At 43.8% G+C, this 20,689-nt stretch overlaps 1 protein-coding gene across 1 annotated transcript in view; it reads left to right on the forward strand.

Moving 5' to 3' along the window:
- phactr1 (phosphatase and actin regulator 1) overlaps positions 1 to 20,689 on the forward strand; it is a 433,761-nt gene that overhangs the window by 267,867 nt on the left and 145,205 nt on the right. The window contains exon 3 of the mRNA XM_080215880.1: positions 9,536 to 9,616. Within this exon, the coding sequence (XP_080072006.1) occupies positions 9,536 to 9,616 (81 nt within the window). The remainder of the gene's footprint in view (positions 1 to 9,535; positions 9,617 to 20,689) is intronic.

Raw genomic sequence — 20,689 nt, forward strand, 5'->3', positions numbered from 1 at the left:
TCTGGTCACCACAGCACCAGAAGGAGGTGGAAGCTTTGGAGAGAGTGCAAAGAAGATTCACCAGGATGTTGCCTGGCCCCAAGGATGTTGACTATCAGGACAGGTTGAATAAACTAGGATTGTTTTCACTGGAAATACAGAGGCTGAGGGAGACCTGATAGAGGTCTACAAAATTATGGGAGGCGCAGACAGGGCGGATAGTCAGAGGCTTTTTCCAAGGGTGGACATGTCAATTACAAGGAGGCACAGGTTCAAGATGAGAGGGGGAAAGCTTAAGGGAGATGTGTGGGGGAGGTTTTTCACGCAGAGAATGGTAGGTGCCTGGAATGCGCAACCAGAGGAGATGGTGGAAGCAGGCATATCAGCAACACTAAGAAGTATCTGGATGGATACATGAATAGGGAGGAAATAGAGGAATTTGGACCATGTAAGGGCAGTTCTTTTTAGTTTAGTTAGGGCATCATGATCGGCACAGGCTTTGGAGGGCTGAAGGGCCTGTTCCTGTGCTGTACTTTTCTTTGTTCTTTGATCTATTTGTTCTTCAGTTAAGCCCACCAGCTGTTTTATGGCTCTTACTTTTCCAGCTATCGAGACTGTCAACATGGCCTCAATCTTTTTAAGTATACCAGACTTCAAGCTGCTTTAAGTCACATGTGGCCTATTTTCTCTTGTTTAACCTTCCCAGAATTAAACATTACTTCTAAGAAATATTAACATGAACTATCAGCGAGATAATCATTATAACAATGTAAGATTTATCCCAGATTTCACAGACTGCTAAAGGGCTGAGGAATCACAAACAGTGTTATGTGATTTATTGAGAAGCGACAGTTCAAATATGGGTAGGTAATATGGATAGAGTTCAGGAATAGGAAGGGTGTAATCACATTGTTGGGGTTTACTATAGGCCTCCCAACAGCCAGCAGGAGATAAAGGAACAGATATGTAGGCAGATTTTGGCAAGATGTAAAATAATGCGTTGTTGTGGTGGATGATTTTAACTTCCCCTATAATGACTGGGACTCATTCAGTGCTAGGGACATGAATGGGGCAGAGTTTTAAACGAGCATCCAGGAGGGCTTCTTGAAGCAGTATGTGGATAGTCCAACTAGGAAAGAGGCCATACAGGACCTGGCACTGGGGAATGAGCCCAGCCAGGTGATCGATGTTTCCATAGGGAATCAGTTTGGGAACAGCGACCACAATTCAGTAAGCTTTAAGGTACTGATGGATAAATATAAGTGTCGTCCTCAGATGAGGCTAAAATGGGGGAAAACTAATTACAACAATATTAGGTAGGAACTGAAGAATGTAGATTGGGGGCAAATATTTGGGGGCAAATCAACATTTGGCATATGGGAGGCTTTCAAGTGTAAGCTGAAAGGAATTTGATCAGCACGTTCCTGTAAGGATGAAGGGTAATTAGGGCATGTTTTGGGAACCTTGGATAGCTAGAGATATTGTGAGCGTAGTTAAAAAGAAAATGGAAGCATTTGTTAAGGCTAGGAAATTGGGAACACACAAAGCAAGTGTGGACTACAAGGAAAGTAGAAAGAAACTTAAGCAAGGACTAAGGAGGGCTAAAAAGGGTCACAAAAAGTCATTGGCTAGTAAGATGAAGGAAAATCCCAAAGCTTTTCATATATAAATAAAGAGACAGAGGGTATCCAGGGAGAGTGTTGACCCCTCAAAGACAGGAGAGGGAATCTGCGCATGGAGCCAGAGGAAATGGGCAAAACACTAAATGAGTACTTTGTGTCAGTATTCACTGAAAAGAAGGACTTGGTGGATGATGATTCTGGGGAAAAGTGTGTGGATAGTTTGGGTATTGTTGAGAGCAAGAAGGAGGAGGTGTTGGGGGTCTCGAAAAACACTTAAGGTAGATAAGTCCCCAACGCCTGATGGGATAGACCCCAGAATACTGAGCGAGGCAAGGGAGGAAATTGCTGGGGCCTTGAGAGAAATCTTTGTATCCTTATTGGCTACAGGGAGGTTCCAGAGGATTGGAGAATAGACAATCCTCTGGGACCTCCCCTGGTCTCAGAGGATTGGCAGGTGGAGCAGACAGTCAAGAAGGCATACGGTATGCTTGCCTTCAGCGGCCAAGACGTCGGGTTTAAAAATTGGCAATTCATGCAGCTTTATAGAACCTTATTTAGGTTGCACTTGGAATGTATTCTGGTCACCACACTACAGAAAGTTGTGGAGACTTTGGAGCGGGTACAGAAAAGATTTGCCAAGATGTTGCCTGGTATAGAGGGCATTATTTATGAGGAATATGTGGGCGCAGTGGTTAGCATTGCTGCCTCATAGCATCGGGGACCTGGGTTCGATTCCCAGCTTGGGTCAGTGTCATGTGGAGCTTGCACATTCTCCCCTGTCTGCGTGGGTTTCCTCCGGGTGCTCTGGTTTCCTCCCACGGTCCAAAGATGTGCAGGTTAATTGGATTGGCCATGCTAAATTTCCCCTTAGTGTTAAGGGGAACCAGCTGGACTAAATGCATGGGGTAATGGGGACAGGGTGGAATTGTGGTCAATGCAGACTTGATGGTCCAAATGGTTTTCTTCTGTACTGTAAGATTCTATGAGAGGCTGGAGAAATTTGGTTTGTTCTCACTGGAATGATGGGGTTTGAAAGGTGACCTGATAGAAGGCTACAATATTATGAGGGGCATGGACAGAGTGGATAATCAGAAGCTTTTTCCCAGGATGGAAGAGTCAATTACTTGGGGACATAGGATGGAAGAGTCAATTACTGGGGGGCGTAAGGGATGATGGGTGCCTGGAACTCGCTGATGGGGGAGGCAGTGGAAGCAGATAAGATAGTTACTTTTAAGGCATATCTGGCATTGGGAAACGAGGAAATGGCTGAGACTTTAAATAAGTTTTTTGTGTCGATCTTCACGGTGGAGGACACAAATAGCTTAACGAATATTAAAGATAGAGGGTTGGTAGGAGATGAGGTCCTTAATACAATTACTGTCACTAAAGGTGGTAGACTAATGGGACTGAAGGTAGACAAGTCCCCGGGACCAGATGGAATGCATCCCAGGGTACTGAAAGAAATGGCAGAAGTAATAGCAGATGCGTTAGTAGTTATTTATCAAAATTCACTGGATTCTGGGGAAGTGCCGGCGGATTGGAAAACAGCTACTGTCATGCCACTGTTTAAAAAAGGTAACAGACAAAAGGCGGGTAACTACAGGCCGGTTAGCTTAATGTCCATAGTTGGGAAAATGCTAGAATCCATCATTAAAGAAGAAATAGCAGGACACCTGGAAAAGAATGGTTCGAGCAAGCAGACGCAGCATGGATTCATGAAGGGGAAGTCGTGTTTGACAAATTTACTGGATTTTTATGAAGATGTGACTAGTGCGGTAGACAGAGGGGAACCGGTGGATGTGGTGTTTTTAGATTTCCAGAAGGCAGTCAATAACGTGCCTCACAAAAGGTTGCTGCAGAAGGTAAGGGTACACGGAGTTGGGGTGAAGTGTTAGCATGGATTGAAAATTGGCTATCTAACAAAAAGCAGAAAGTTGGAATAAACGAGAGATGTATAGTTGATGTTAACTATACCAGAAATCATCATGTCCATGAATGCCCACCATCCTGATAGCAATTGTAATGTCTTCAACTTGAAGCAATTTGTCATTCCTGCTGCTTTTTGGCTACCAAGAAGAATCAGGAGACAAGGAATAGCCCCTCTGTACATGGTTGGTAACCCCCTTCCATCATCCAAGGACAACATTTGTACAATGTAAGCCACGTTGCTATCAGAGATGTCATGTTTAAACAATGCATCTGATGCTTAGACCACTCCGGGGATAATCTTACACAGAGACTTGGTGAAAGGAGTCACTCTTTTGCTGGAACCTGGGCCTTTATCAGCTTGAGAGACAGCTCCAACCTCGTTATCCAGGAACAAACTTACTCCCTTAAATAGCAAGCCTATGAATAAACTTGCCTTTTGCATATCCAAAAACAGATAACAGAAGCTGCTTTTCTGTGCTCTATTGTATTCAAGAAGTTGATCTGTCTACCACTGTTTCCCATCATGCTGCATTCAGAACAAAGTTGGCCAAGGTACACAATACAGGGTTGAAAATACAGCTTAAGCTTATAATTTGTGGATATACAGTTTATAATTCCTTTGCAATTTATGATACTTTTGCATATATTGTTCCAGGCACATTGCGAATTCTTACTATATATATAAGGCACTTTATAATGAACTTAACCTAGTCTACTTATTATGGTAAAACTAAAATGAAGGGCATCACACTGAGAATTCTATACCACCTGCTATCATGGACATACTAGGATTGTTTTCTCTGGAGTGGCGAAGGCTGAGGGAGGACCTGATAGAAGCCCATAAATTATGAGAGACATAGATAGGTTTATGGACGAAAAGGGATTGGTATAGGCTAGTGGGTCATTGTTTTTGTAACTGGTCGGCGCAACATCGTGGGCCGAAGGGCCTGTTCTGCGCTGTAATGTTCTATGTTCTATGTTCTATAGATAGAGTTGATAGTCAGAATCTTTTTCCCAGAGTTGAAATGTCCAATACTAGGGGGAAGGTGAGAGAGGCACATTCTTTTTTACACAGAGAATGGTGGATGGCAGGAATGCTGTGCCAGGGGTGGTTGTGCAGGCAGATACGATAAGGGGCTTTTAGATAAGCACATGATTATGCAAAGAATAAAAGGGTATGGACCAATAGCAGGCAGAAAGGATTAGTTTAATTTGGCATCATGTTTGGCCCATGCCTGTTCCTGTGCTGTACTGTTCTGTGTTCAGACCCTGCACCACTCTGGGTCCACAAGTGTTGCAGTGGGCCATAATTCCATATTGGAAAGGATTGATCCATGCTCTGCATGATGTTCTCAGCCAACTGAAAACAGATTCTCCAATGGACTCTGACAGTGATAAAAGAGTGTGCAACAGGCCTTCCAATGCATTAAGCATCATCAGCATTCTCCTGTAGGGCCACCCCATCACATTGCACATATCTGAGCCTCCTCTAGCAGAAATCGTGTATGATCTCTTCTCCCAGTGAGCTGGCAAACTGTTCTTTACGCTGGATACAGCTCCCTTGTTCCTTATGTACAGCATGCACCAAACCAACTCTATAGCACCTATAAAGTTTACAAAATGTCAAAATTTGAGCTAGTGTCTGTAAGTGTTAGATCGAGTAACATAGTACTTCTTTATGAGTGATATGATTTTGTTCTATCCTTTCCCCAGAAGCTGCTGTGTGGTTGGGCAGCCAGCAGTACTTGGATGTCTGTAGGCAGAGAACCAAAAGGAGAGGGTTAGGTGAGGGAAACGAGGTGAGGTGGAAGTAACTAATCCATGATCACTCAATCAACATCTTACACTTCGTGCCAGATAGCAGGATGAGGATTTGAGAATAAGAATATGGGCGGAAGGATCAAACTATTATCATCAATGCTCTCAGGAATGCCGACTGCAATGGGATCCATCATGGCTAGCAGGCAGCATCTCCTTCGTAGGACTTAGATGGCACAGGTATGCCTGTCCCTGCCAGTTCTGCTCTAATTATGTGTGAACTCATCCTGCATGAGTGACATAAGAACATTGGTGGGCATGTTGCATTTTTTGGGTGACGTATCTGTCATAGTCAAATAACTGAAGTATGTGGAGATTGCAAGAGGTAGAGGAAATGGTATGATGTGTGAAAGTGAGCTGGAGAATCTGAACATCAAGCGTTTGACAAGGTACCACATGATAGTTTGTTACATAAGGTTAAATCTCATGGGATCCAGGCTGAGGGAGCCAAATGGATACAAAATTAGATTGATGACAGAAAGCAGAATGTGGTTGTAGAGGACTGTTTTCAAACTGGAGGCCTGTAATCAGCAGTGTGCCTCAGGGATCGGTGCTGGGTCCACTGTTACTTGTCATTTATATTAATGATTTGGATAAGAATTTAAAGGCATAGATAGTAAGTTTGCAGATGACATCAAGATTGGTGGCATTGTGGACATGGAACAAGGTTATCTAGGATTGCAACGGGATTTTGATCAATTGTGCCAGTGGGCTGACAAATGGCAGATGGAGTTTAATTTAGGTAAATGCGAGGTGATGCGCTTTGGTCGATCGAACCAAGGCAGGACTTATTCAGTTAAGGGTAGAGCACTGGGGAGAGTTCTCGAACAAAGAGATCAAGAGGTACAGGTTCATAACTCCTTGAAAGTGGAGTCACAGGTGGACAGAATGGTGAAGAAGGCATTTGGCATGCCTGGTTTCATTAGTCAGAACATTGAACACAGGAGTTGGGACAGGTTGTTGAAGTTGTATGAGACATTGGTAATGCCACATTTGAAATAATGTGTACAGTTCTGGTCACCCTATTATAGAAAGGATATTATCAAACTAGAAAGAATGCAGAGAAGATTTACTAGGATACTACTGAGACTTGATGGTTTGAGTTATAAGGAGAGGTTGTATAGATTAGGACTTTTTCTCTTGGAGTATAAGAGGCTTAGGGGTAATCTCATAGAGGTCTTACGGGTGGCATAATGGTTAACATTGCCTCACAGTGCCAGGGACCCAGGTTCAATTCTGGCCAAATGGCCTCCTGCACTGCAGGGCTTCTATGATTCTTCTAAGTCACAGTTGATGGAGATTTTAGTAAATGAATTTAAAGAAGTGAGGTGAACTGAGAGGGTTTCTGAGGTTAGTGCTATTGTTTGTGGAATGTATTATTTAAGGTTGACTGCTTGTGTAAGAACATTGAACTTACTTTTGGCACTGCATCCATATCCTATGGGCATTGACATACATGGCTATCTGCTCACAGTGACTGCTCAAAGTTTGTCTGAAGGATACAGTCGCTCTCTGGATATAGAGCCTCTCCTGTCTGACCACCTTGGAACCCACTCTGGGTCAAATGTGCCATTTTTATCTTTCTCCCAAATCAAAGTGACCTCTAGAATGCCTTTCTAGCAGCTGTTCCAGCCAAAATATACAGTGCTTTTGAATGATGAAGGCTGACTTTCAGTTGCTTGGGTTCGATTTCACTTGTGTTACATTGGATGCATAATATTGCATATCCTGTTCAGACAGGCAGGGGGCAAATATCCCAAAAAAGTCCAAAGTGCTGAATTCATGGACAAACTTTTATGTAAATCACGATTATTTTTATCACACTTGAATCTCCCACACTCTGTAATAGAACATAGAACATTACAGCGCAGAACAGGCCCTTCGGCCCACGATGTTGCGCCGACCAGTTAAAAAGCAATGACCCTCTAACCTAAACCAAACCCTTTCCATCCATAAACCTATCCACGGATCTCTTAAACGCCCCCAAACTAGGCGCATTTACAACTGCAGCAGGCAGGGCATTCCAATCCCTCACCACCCTCTGGGTAAAGAACCTACCCCTGACACCCGTCCTATAACTACCCCCCCTTAATTTAAAGCTATGTCCCCTCGTGCTAGCTTTCTCCATCCGAGGAAAAAGGCTATCACTGTCCACCCTACCTAAACCTCTAATCATCTTATATGTTTCAATAAGGTCCCCTCTTAGCCGCCTTCTTTCTAATGAAAACAACCCCAAATCCCTCAGTCTCTCCTCATAGGACCTCCCCTCCATACCAGGCAACATCCTGGTAAACCTCCTCTGCACCCTCTCCAAAGCCTCCACATCCTTCCTATAATGTGGGGACCAGAACTGCACACAATACTCCAAGTGCAGCCACACCAGAGTATTGTACAGTTGCAACATGACGCTGCGGCTCCTAAATTCAATCCCCCTACCAATAAACGCCAAGACACCGTATGCCTTCCTAACAACCCTATCTACTTGATTCCCAACTTTCAGGGATCTATGTACACATACACCTAGATCCCTCTGTTCATCCACACTATTCAGAGTCCTACCGTTAGCCCTATACTCCACACATCTGTTATTCCTGCCAAAGTGAATTACCTCACACTTATCCACATTAAACTCCATCCGCCACCTCTCGGCCCAGCTCTGCAACTTGTCCCAGTCCCCCTGTAAACTAAGACACCCTTCCTCACTATCTACCACACCTCCGACTTTGGTGTCATCAGCAAATTTACTAATCCACCCAACTATACCCTCATCCAGATCATTAATAAAAATTACAAACAGCAGTGGCCCCAAAACAGATCCCTGAGGGACACCACTCGTAACTGAACTCCATGACGAATACTTACCATCAACCACCACCCTCTGTCTCCTGTCCGCCAGCCAATTCCTGATCCAATTACCTAAATCACCCTCAATCCCATACATCTGCATTTTCTGCAGAAGCCTTCCATGGTGAACCTTATCAAACGCCTTACTAAAGTCCATAATGCAATGCATGATCGGGAATATCTTAAAAGTTCAGGGTGTGGGGCCTATTCATGCCAGAGTCTGACAGTTCCAGGTCTCTGCGAATGCGCAGTCACCCTGAACTGTCATCCTGCAGTTTGCTGGCCAGCTCAATCGCTGGCCAGCCTGGGACCTTTGCACTGCAGCTCCTCCACACACCCCACCGACTGATCGCAGCCCCCACAAGAATTCCTGGGCCAGCCCCGGAGCACCGCGATCTCCAGCCCCTATCTCTGCCCCCCTGCACCATCCCCACCTGAGGCAGAAACCCCCCTTCGGGAGGCAGACATGCCAACCCTCCGGCGGACCACCCCATCACCCATCCCGCCTCAATCGCTGGCCTTCCTCCAGCCCTGATCGATGCAGAGTGGCAGCGGGACCCCCTACCCTAACTAATTGTCCCATAGACCCCGCCTTCAACAGGCTCTGCCCTCGAGGCAGTGCCTAATGGGCAGTGCCAAAATGTCCCCTGGGCAATGGCACTTTGCCCCTTGGGCAGTGCCAGGTGCACAGGCTAGCACAGCTAGGGTGCCCATGCCCAGAGGGCATTACCTCCTCACTGTTCAACTCCTAAGGGGACAAATTGCCCCCCTTTCACTCCAACAGGGTCTCCCACTACTTCCCCAAAAGTGAGGAGCTAGTTTGAACCCCTCTGGAGTGAAATTGTACTGATGGTGTGGGAGATGCTAGCAGGCTGGAGATTTCAGTCCCGGACCCACTAACCAGATTAAAGTAAGAGTAAAAATAAATTTAAATCACTTACCTGCTGTTCTTGCCAATTTCTACCATGGTCCTGACCTCACTGGATCTCCGGCGCTCGGAGATGCGTGTGCAGCAGGAATGTACGTGTGAATCCCACAATTCAGCCTGCATGCAATTCTCCTGGCCTACCACACTAAAAAATTAGCATGGCGGGATGGGAGAATTGCCCCAGCAATCTCTCAGCACTGACTGCATACTGCAATCATTTAAAATGAACAAGCAGGCTAAAAGTTGTTTTCAGTCTTTATCAGAAGCAGTGAATGCAGATTAACCATTTACATGATAATCCCTAGTTTTTAACCCCTACGTGTCTAAATAAAATGTCATTTATAGCTTCTGTATCCAAATACGATCTCTATTATTTATAGTCATTGCATCTAAATATAATCTTTGTTACTTTCAGCTCTGGAAAGAAAGATATCCACGCGGCAAAGCAGAGAGGAGCTGATAAAACGAGGAGTACTTAAAGAAATTTTTGAAAAGGGTAAGTCTTTTGAAAAGTGCGAAAAGTAAAGGTCAAGTGCAACAAGTGGCAATTATCATTTGTATGCATCTTGTTCCAAGATTTACCCACAGCTTCAGTATTACTGCAGTATTTTAAAGAGCAAACGCTTATCGGAATACCTTCTTTATATGTTTTGAACTTCTAAAAAAGTTCATCCTCCTCAGTCTTCCCATATCACTCTAGAAGTGAGTGGATGAACTCTTAGCTCATTGTATTCAGTAATTGATTCTCCAAATGAATTTACCTCCCTTAATAATGTTGCTGTGGATGTGTAAAATGGTGCACAGTCACAAATCTGACTGCATAAAGGAACAGTTCTTAATCAAGATTTATAATTTTAGTCTGACATCGGCAGTGGGAAAAATTCTAGAATCCATTAAAAAATTTAGAGCAAAATACCTGGAAAATAGTGGCAGGATTGGACAGAGTCAGCATAGATTTGATAAAATTACTGGAATTCTTGGAGGATGTAACTAATAGAGTTGATGAGGGGAACTAACGCATGTGGTTTATTTGTACTTCAGAAGGCTTTTGACAAAGTGCTACGTAAGAGATTAGTGTGTAAAATTGAAGTGCATGGGATTAGAACTAGTGTGTTGAGATGCATAGAAAACTGGTTGGCAGACAGGAAACAAAGAGTAGTGGTAAACGGATACTTTTCCAAATGGCAGTCAGTGACTAGTGGGATACTGCAGGAATCAATGCTGAGACCCTGGCTATTCATTATCTGGATGAGGGAACTAAATGTAATTTCTCCAAATTTTCATATGACACCAAGCTGGGTGGGAGGGTGAACTGTGAGGAGGATACAGAAACCCTTTAGTGTGATTTGGACAAATTGAGTGAGTGAGCAAATGTAGTATAATTTGGGCAAATGTGGCATTGTAGATTACTATCTGAATGGCTGTAAATTAGGAGAGGAACTGTGCAATGACACCTGAATGCCCTCATGCACCACCCACTGAAGGTAAGCATGCAGGTGCAGCAGGTGGTGAAGAAGGTAAATGGTATGTTGGCCCTCCTAGCGAGAGTGTTTGAGTACAAAAACAGGGATGTTTTGCTGCAGTTATACAGGGTCCTGGTGAGGCCACACCTGGAATATTGTGTGCAGTTTTGGTCTGCTTCTTGCTAAGGAGGGATGTTTGAGGCACGTTTTTTATACAGAGTGTGGTGGATGCCTGGAACTCATTGCCGGGGGAGGTAGTGGAAGCAGATACAATTGTGACTTTTAAGGGGTGTCTTGATAAATACATGAATAAGACGGGAATAGAGGGCTATTGTCCCAAGAAGGATAGGGAATTTTTAGTTCAGTCAGACAGCATGGTTGGTGCAGGCTTCGAGGACCAAAGGGCCTGTTCTTGTGCTGTAATTTTCGTTGTTTTTTGTTTTCTTTGAGGGGTTGCAGAGAAGGTTTACCAGACTGATTCCTGGGGTGGCATTACTGACATATAAGCAGGGATTGAATCAGCTAGGATTATATTCGCTGGAGTTCAGAAGAATAAGGGGGAATCTTGTAGAAACCTATAAAATTCTAACATGACTAGACAGGTGTAGATCCAGGAAGATTGTTCCCGATGGCAGGGGAGTCCAGAACCAGAGATCACAGTCTGAGGAAACAAGGTAAACCATTTACAACAGAGATGAGGAGAAATTTCTTTACCCAGAGAGTGCTGAACCTATGGAATTCACTATCACAGAAAGAAGTTAAGGCTATCTTACCGACTTGCCATGCTGATGGACTGGCATGATGAGAAAATAAGATTGCACCAAAATGTACAGCAAGAACAGCATTTAATCACAGAATCGTACAGCGCGGAAGAGGCCCTTCGGCCCATCAAGTCCGCACCAACACATTAGAAACGTGAGGCAACACCGCGCCCCTCCCCCCCCACAGTCTTCCCTGCTCCAACAAAAACAACCCAAGCCAGCCCAATCTCATTTCATAACCTCCAGGCAGCATCCTGGTGAATGTCCTCTGGACTCCCTCCAGTGCAATCACATCCTCCCTATAATGTGATGACCAGAACTGCACCCCTTATTTTAGCTATGGCCTCACCAAAGTTCTACACAACTCCAACATGACTTGCCTCCCTGCTTTTGTAATCAAATTTAAATGCAGGAAAGGATGTAACTTTTAATGCTAAATAGGATGGAGTTTGAACAGACTGAGCAACTAAAAACTGGGCATCCATGAGGTGCTGTGGGCCATCGGCAGCAGCAGAATTGCATTCAACCACAACCTCATGGCCCATTCTACCATTGCAATCAAGCCCGAGGATCAACCCTGATCAAGGAAAAATACAGAAGAGCACATCAGGAGCAACCAGGCATATCTAAGTATGACGTGCCAACTTGGTGAAGCTACAACAGTGGAAGCAGCATGCAATAGATAGATCTAAGCGATCTCACAACAAACAGATAAGGCCTCAGCTCTCCAGTTTTGCCACACCCAACTGCGAATAGCAGTAGAGAATTAAACAACTGAGTAGGGGAGGAGTCTTTACAAATCTGCTCATTATTAAGGATGGGGGAGCCTAGCATATCAGTGCAAAAAACAAAGCTGAAGCAATTGGAACAATCCTTAGTCAAAAATGTTGAGTGAATGATCCATCTCGGCCCCTCCCATGGATATACAAATTAGCAGCAAGAGTAGCCCATTCAGCCCCTCATGCCCACTCAGCCATTCAATACGATCATGGTTGATCTGATTGTAGCCTCAGCTCCACAGTCTACCTACTCTCAGTAAACTTTGAGTCCCTTGCTAGTCAAGAATCGATCTACCTCTACCTTAAAAATATTTATTGACCTTGCCTCTTCCACTCTCTGAGGAAGAGACTTTCAAAGATTTGAAACTCACTGAGTGAGAAGATTTTTTCTCATCTCTCTCCCACAAATGAGAGACCCCTTATTTTTAAACTGTCTTCTAGTTCTAGTCTCCCTCACAAGGGAAACCATTCTTTCAGCATTCATCCTGTCAAATCATCTCAGGGGATCTTATTTCTTTCAATAAGATCATTCTCATTCTTCTAAACTCCAATGGATGAATGTCCAGACTGTCCAACTTTTCCTCATAAGATAACTCCCACAAACAAAGTATCAACGTAGTCAACCTTCTCTGAATGGCATCAAACACATTTACATCCCTTATTAAATAGAGGGATCAAAACTATGCACAGAATTCCAGATTGGTTTCATCAACAAGCTATACAACGGTAGCAAAACATCCCTACTTTTATATTCCATTTCCTTTGCGATGAACAACAACATTCAATTTGCTATCCTAATCACTTTCTGTACGTGTGCACTAGGGATAGGTTGTGATTTTGGGATAGGTTGTGATTCATTCATTCCTGTGGTCCCAAGCACCTCATACACCAGTCTTCAACTAATTCAATTTACTCCACGTGATATCAAGAAGTGGATACTGAAAAGGCTATTGGCATCACACCATTCCAGCAATAGTGCTGAACACCTGTGCTCCAGAACTGGCCAGATCCATAGCCAAGTTCCTCTGGTACAGCTATAACAGTGGTATCCATGCAACAATATGGAAAATTGCCCAGATATGCCCTGACCAGAAAAAGCAATACTAATCCAATCCAGCCAATCACCACCCCATCAGTTGACTCTTGATAACCAGCAAAGTAATGGAAGAAGTTATTTTCAGTGCTGTTCAGCAGCATTTAGTCATCAGTAATCTGTTCACTGGGGCCACTCAGCCTTGGTCCAAACATAGACAAATGAGCTGAACTCAATAAGTAAGGTGAGAGTGACTGCACTTGACATTATGGCAACTTTTGACAGAGTATGGCATCAAGAAGTCCTAGCAAAACTGGAATCAAAGGGAATCAATGGTTGCAGTCATACCTAGCACAAAGAAAGATAGTTGTGTAAATTGCACTCAATCATCTCAGACCCAGGACATCACTGCAAGAGCTCCTTGGGGTAGTTTCGGTCCGCCTTGTTGACCAACAAGGGACATACACACGGTGGGTCGTGCGGGGGCTGCTGTTGGATGTCACTTCGAGAGTTGCCTAGTGCATCACGTCGTTAGTGTACGTTTAAACTGGACCATCTGATGGGCAACATGACAGCTCACTGAATGCTGTGCAGATACATGGATTTGGGCTGGTGTCTGCGGGAGTTTGCACATTCTCCCCGTGATTGGGTAGGTTTTCTCCGGGTGCTCCGGTTTCCTCCCACATCCCAAAAATGTGCTCTTAGGCTGATTGGTGTAACAAATTGTCCCTAAATTAGTCTTCCCTCAATCTTCCCCAATAGGCGTAGACAAAGGTCATGGGTAGAGGAGGGCACTCATAATGTTAAAATGGCAGCGCGGGCTCGTTTGGCTGAAGGGCCTGTTTCCCATGCTGTGTTGTTCTTTCTTCTTAGTCCACGGCAAAAACTATTTTCAGCTGCTTTGTTCCAGCATAACCTCCAGTGGGAAGGTTTGCTGATGATTTCAGACTATTCAGCCCCATTTGTGACTCCTCAGATATTGAAACAATCCATGTCCAAATGCAGGAAGACCTGGACAACAATCAGTCATGAGTGAATAAGTGGCAAGTTGAATTCATACTACACAATGTCTGGCAATGACCATCTCCAACAAAAGAGAATCCACCTGCCTGCCCTTGACATTCAGTGGCATTAGCAATCACTGAATCCTCCACTACTGGTGTCCAGTAACTGAACTGGACCATGTACATAAGTATTGTGACAACAAGAGCAGGTCAAAGAAAATGTTGAGGAGAGTTACTCACTTTCTGATTCCCCAAAGCCTGTCCACCATCCATACAAAGCAGCCCACTTGATTTGCACTCAATCCACCACCTGAAATATTCACTTCCTCCACAACTGATAGCCAGTGGGAACAGTGTATACCATCTACAAGATTAACTGCACCAATTCACCAAAGCTCTTTTGAAACCACCTTCCAAACCAGTAACCGCTACTGCCTGCAAACACAAGGTTAGCAGACACATGGGAACACCACCACCAGTAAGTTTGCTTCCAATTTCACTAACCATCCTGACTTGAAAATATATCGCCATTCCTTCAGTGATGCTGGGTTATACTCCTGGAACTCTCTCTCCTACAGCATTCTGGGTATACCACATGGACTGCAGCAGTTCATAGAGCCATAGAACCCTACAGTGCAGAAAGAGGCCCTTCAGCCCATCGAGTCTACACCAAACACAATCCCACCCAGGCCCTACCCCCATATCTCTACATATTATACCCACTAATTTCTCTAACCTACGCATCCTTGGACACTAAGGGGTAATTTCTTAACATGGCCAATCAACCTAACCCGCACATCTTTGGACTGTGGGAGTTCAAGAAAGTGGCTCACTATATTATAGGTAATTAAAGATGGGCAATAAATGCTTGTCTCACCATATTCCCTGAAGAAATAAATTCTGAAAAATGAGCAGATTTAGTTCATAGAGCTTTCCAGGAAGTTGATGTATACCAATCCCCCAGAGGCAACTTGAATATATTTATAATAGTTGAGTTGGAAACTCTTGGATTTAAGTAAATTATATCCAGAAACTCAACTTGCTAATTCCCCTACCTGTAGGATCTAGGATAATGACATATGTGATGGTGGGCTTTTGAATTGGGTTATATGTAGTATGTGTTTCAAATGGCTTCACTAATCAAACACGCATGATATGTTTAGAGTTAGATTCTCAATGAATCCTTTAAAGGTGGATCGAAAACCTACAAGGTATTATTTTCATTTATAAAATTTTTAACTTGTCCTGGCTAAGGTAAACAGCAAAGGAATCACAGGTGGAATGAGATTATATTAATACAGTGCATTGTCAATGATTTGGAATGCTGTATATGAAAGTGTGGTGGAAGCAGATTCAATCATGATTTTCAAAAGGAAATTAGATATGTACTGGAAAACGTAGTGGTGGCAGACTTGCGTCTTGTAAGACAATGGTTTGTGCCATGGCGGTCAACTCCATATTGAGTATCCTGTGGTATGGCTATGGGTCCCACTCGTGCATAGCAGTCTGTCCTCATTTGCTGCTAAGGAAGACAATTGACGAATAAGGTGAAGATAAGCATGGTTCTCTGGCTCTCTTTTGAGCTTGTTTAGTTTTTTGTTTCTGTTCACCTCTTCGACAGCAGGTCAGACAGTCACAGGAGCTTTACAAGGATTGATGGACTGTTGTCATTATCCTGCTGCAATGTAGGAACTATGGGCATCTGCTACATCTCCATGAAAAAGAACAAAGAAAAATACAGCACAGGAACAGCCCCTTTGGTCCTCCAAGTCTGTGCCGATCATGATGCCTGCCTAAACTAAAATCATATGCACTTACGAAGTCCGTCTCCTTCAACTCCCATCCTATTTGTGTATTTGTCTAGTTGCTCCTTAAATGGTGCTATCGTACCTGCTCCTAACACCTCACCACCAGATTTCAGACATTCACCACGCTCTGAGTAAAAACAAAACTTGCCTAGCATATTTCCTCTGAACTTTTCCCTACTCACCTTAAGCCTATATTCCCTAGTACTTGACTTTTCTAACTTAGGAAAGAGCATCTGACTATCCATTCTGTCCAAGCCACCTGTAATTATGTAAACCTCTATCAGGTCACTCCTCAATCTCCATTGTTCCGGTGAGAACAAACCAAGTTTATCCAGCCTCTCCTCATAGCTAATACCCTTCAGACAAGGCAACATCCTGGTAAACCTCTTCTGTACTCTCTCCAAAGCATCCACATCCTTTTGGTAATGTGACAACCAGAATTGTACACAATATTCTAAATGAGACTTAACTAAAGTTCTGCACAGCTGCAACATGACCTGCCAATTTTTATACTCAATGCCCAGACCAATGAAGGCAAGACTGCCCTATGTTTTCTTGACTACCTTATCCACCTGCATTGACGCTTTCAGTGATCAGTGGACTTTGTGCCCAGATCTCTCTGCCTGTCAATACTCCTAAGTATTCTACCATTTACTGTATAATGTCTTACATAATATACATTGGACCTTCCAAAAGGCATTATCTCTCACTTGTCCGGATTAAACTACATCTATCATTTCTCCGCCCAAGTCTCCAATTGGTCTCTATGTTGTATTCTCTGACCATCCTTTTCACTATCTGCAACCCCACCAATTTTTGTGTTGTCTGTGAACTTACTAATCAGATAGCTACATTTTCCTCCAAATCATTTATACATACTATGAATAACAAAGGTCCCAGAACTGATCCCTGTGGAACACTGCTATTCACAGCCTTCCATTCAGAAAAGCACCCCTTTACTGCTACCCTCTGTTGTCTATGGCCGACATGATGTAGAGATGCCGGCGTTGGACTGGGGTAAACACAATAAAAAGCCTCACAACACCAGGTTCGAGTCTAACTGGTTGGACTCGAACCTGGTGTTATGAGACTTCTTACTGTGTCTATAGCCGAGCCAGTTCTGTATCCATCTTGCCATCTCTCCTCTGATCCCATGTGACTTCACCTTTCATACCAGTCTACCATGAAGTACCTTATCAAAGGCTTGACTGAAGTCCATGTATACAACATCCACTGCCTTTCCCTCATCAATCATCTTCACCACTTCCTTGAAAAACTCTATCAGGTTAGTGAGGCACAACCACCCCTTCACAAAGCCATGCTGTCTATCACTAATAAGTCCACTTGTTTCCAAATGCGAGTAAATCCTGTCCCTAAGAATCTTTTCCAATAATTTCCCCCACCACTGATGTAAGGTTCACCAGCCTATAATTTTCTGGATTATCCCTGTTACCCTTCTTAAACAATGGAACAATATTGGCTATCCTCCAGTCCTCTTGAAGTTCATCTGTATCCAATAAGGATGCAAAGATTTTTATCAAGGCCCAGCAATTTCCACCCTTGTCTCCCTCAGTATTCTGGGATAGATCCCATTAGGTCCTGGGGACTTATCTACTTTAATGCTTCCTAAGACACACATTACCACCTTTTTTTTGATATCGACATGACCCAGAATATCTACGCACATCGTACCCTCAGCTCCTCATCAATCAAGTCCCTCTGTTTGGTGAATACTGAGGTAAAGTATTCATTTAATATCTCGCCCATTTCCTCTGGTTCCATGCATAGATTCCCTTCACTATCCTTGAGTGAACCAACCTTTTCCCTGGCTACCCTCTTGCTCTTTACAATGTACAAAATGCCTTAGGATTTTCCTTAATCCTATTTGCCAAGAACTTTTCAAGACTCCTTTTAGCCCTGCTGACTCCTTTAAGTTCCTTCCTATTTTCTTTATATTCTTCAAGGGCTTCATCTGTCCTAAACTTCTTAGACCTTACAAATGCTCCCTTTTTCTTTTTGACAAGGCTCATATTGTCCCTCGTTTATACAGGGTTCCCCCTACTCACTACATTTATCCTTCATCCTCACAGGTACATGTAGGTCCCAAATTCCAATCAACTGAGATTTGAAAGACTCCCACATGTTGGATGTTGATTTATTCTCAAACAGCCTCCCCCAAGCTTCCTCTCCAGATCCTGCCTCATGTGGTTGCAATTAGTCTTCCCCTATTTTACACCTTTGCCTGAGAACCACTCTTGGCCTTATCCACAAGCACCTTAAAACTTATGGAATTATGAGCGCTGTACCCGAAATGCTCTCCTGCTGAAATTTCAATCACCTGGCTGGGCTCATTCCCCAGTACCAGGTCTAATGTGGCTCCTCCCCAAGTTGGGCTATTTACATACTATTTCAAGAAATCCTCCTGGATGCTCCTTACACATTCTGCCCCATCCAAGCCCTTAGCAGTAAGTCAGTCCCAATCAATATAAGGAAAGTTAAAATCACCCACTACAATAACCCTATTATTTTTGCAGCTTTCCAAAATTTCTCTATCTCCTGCTGGCTGTTGGGAGGCCCATAATAAATCCCCAACATTGTGACTGCACCCTTCCTGTTCCTGAGCTCTATTCATATCGCCTTGCTGTCAGAGCCCTCCGAGGTTTCCTCCCTGAGTACAGCTGTGATATTCTTCTTAATCAATAATACAACTCCCCCACCCCTTTTACATCCCCTCTATCCTATCTGAAGCATCTAAATCCTGGAAGGTGTAGCTGCCAATTCTTTCCCTCTTTCAATCAAGTATCTGTAATAGTAACAACATCATAGTTCCAAGTAACCTTATCACAGAGGGTATGTAAGCTGCCAACATTTAAGCACAAATGCAATGCTCGCAGATTGCCATTGCTTCATGGCCAATATTCTCAACCTCAAGCTCCCCCTCAACCTCACTCCCTTCAATGCCTCCTCATCAGAGGAAACATGCCACTCCTCCATCTCCTCCTCAGTCAATTCCTCCCCCAGTTGGCACATCATATTGTGCGGGGTGCAAAAGATATCAACAATGCGTAACACCCTCTGCGGACTGTATTGCAGAGCACCACCTGACTGGTCCAAGCACCAGAAGCTCATCTTCAGCATTCCTATGGTATGCTTTACTAATGTGGGAATTGCAGCCTGAGCCTTGTTGTATCTTGTCACAGCTATACTCTGTGGCCTCCACACTGGCATCATCAGCCCATCCAGTGCAAACAGGAACAGAAAAGGCTCAGCCAAGGTTGAAAGGTAGCACAGTAGAGTGGTAGTGGCAGATTTTTAAGGAGATGTTTAGTAACAGTTAGAAAAGGTTTATCCCAGTGAGAAAGAAAGATGGATGAGAAGCTTCATCAGCAGCTAAATAATGAACTTAAGGATACTATTAAATTGAAAGAAACTGTACAAATCTGCAAAGATTAGTGGTGGTCAGAGGATTTTACAAAGCTTAAAAGCCAGCAAAAAATGACTAAAAAGATAATAAAGAGGCAGAAAGCAGAGTGTGAGAGAAAGCCAACTATTGATATGAAAACAGCTAGTAAAATTTCTACAATATTTCAATGGGTAAGAAGTAACTAAAACTGGTTTTGGTCCTCTAAATGGTGAGTTTGGGGCATTGATAATTGAAAACAAAGAAATGGTGGAGCTATTAAATAGATAATTTTGTGTCAGTCTTCATGTAGAGGACTTAGAAATTTTCCCAAAGGTTCTTGAAAGTCAAATGATGATAGGAAACTTAATACATTCGCCATCATCTGGGAAAGAGTGCTTAGAAAACTGTTAGGTCTAAAGGATTGGATGATTTTAACAGAAGTAGTGACACAGAGAGCAGATGCATTGGTTGGTTATAACCTTCCAAAATTCCTTAGATTCTGGGTCCAGTGGATTGGAAAATAGCTAATGTCTTTTATTCAAAAAAGGGAGGAGGCAGAAAGTGGGAAACAATGGGCAGGATTTTATGGCCTCATTCATCCCGAAACCATAAAATACCACCTGAAGTCAATGGCCTGCTTTGATTCCGTGGTGGGCGGGCCGGTAAAATTCCGGTCTATAGGTCATTTCATCTAACATCTGCCTTAGGGCTTATAGCACAACATTTGTCTATAGACCTGGGATGGCAGGTCTACCATACAAGGAGAGACTAAGTTGGTTAACATTATATTCATTGGAGTTTAGAAGAGTGAGAAGGGATCTCATAGAAACTCAAAATGCTCACAGGATTAGACAGGATGGATTCAGAAAGAATGGCCGTGATTCTCCCAAAAGCACTGAAATGACGGGAAAACTATTCTGGATCCCGAATCTTTTGTTAGTTGAGTTTCTCACCCAAATCTCCCATTCTGTGCACTGCAGAGGTCCCAGTCATGACTATCATTAAAAAACCCAGAGGGGTGGGGCCTATTCACACTGGAGTCTGACAGTTATGGAACTTTGTGCATGCACAGTGGTCCCAATCTGTCAGACTCCCCATTTTCTGGCCAGCTGAATTGCTGACCAGCCCAGAACCACTGCAGTGGCAATGCTGCCCCTCCAGCCCTCCCCCACGGCCCGATCGCAGTCCCAATAGCAATTCCTGGGCCACCACTGACATCCCCCCTCCTGGAGTTCCTCAATGTACAGCCCACCACCACCACCACCTCCCCCCCACCCCCGGCAGACCACCCCCCTTCCACCAGCCCACTCCCCTTCCA

This window comes from Carcharhinus amblyrhynchos, chromosome 2 (genome assembly GCF_965287045.1).
Source record: "Carcharhinus amblyrhynchos chromosome 2, sCarAmb.v2.hapA, whole genome shotgun sequence".
Classification (NCBI taxonomy): Eukaryota; Metazoa; Chordata; class Chondrichthyes; order Carcharhiniformes; family Carcharhinidae; genus Carcharhinus; species Carcharhinus amblyrhynchos.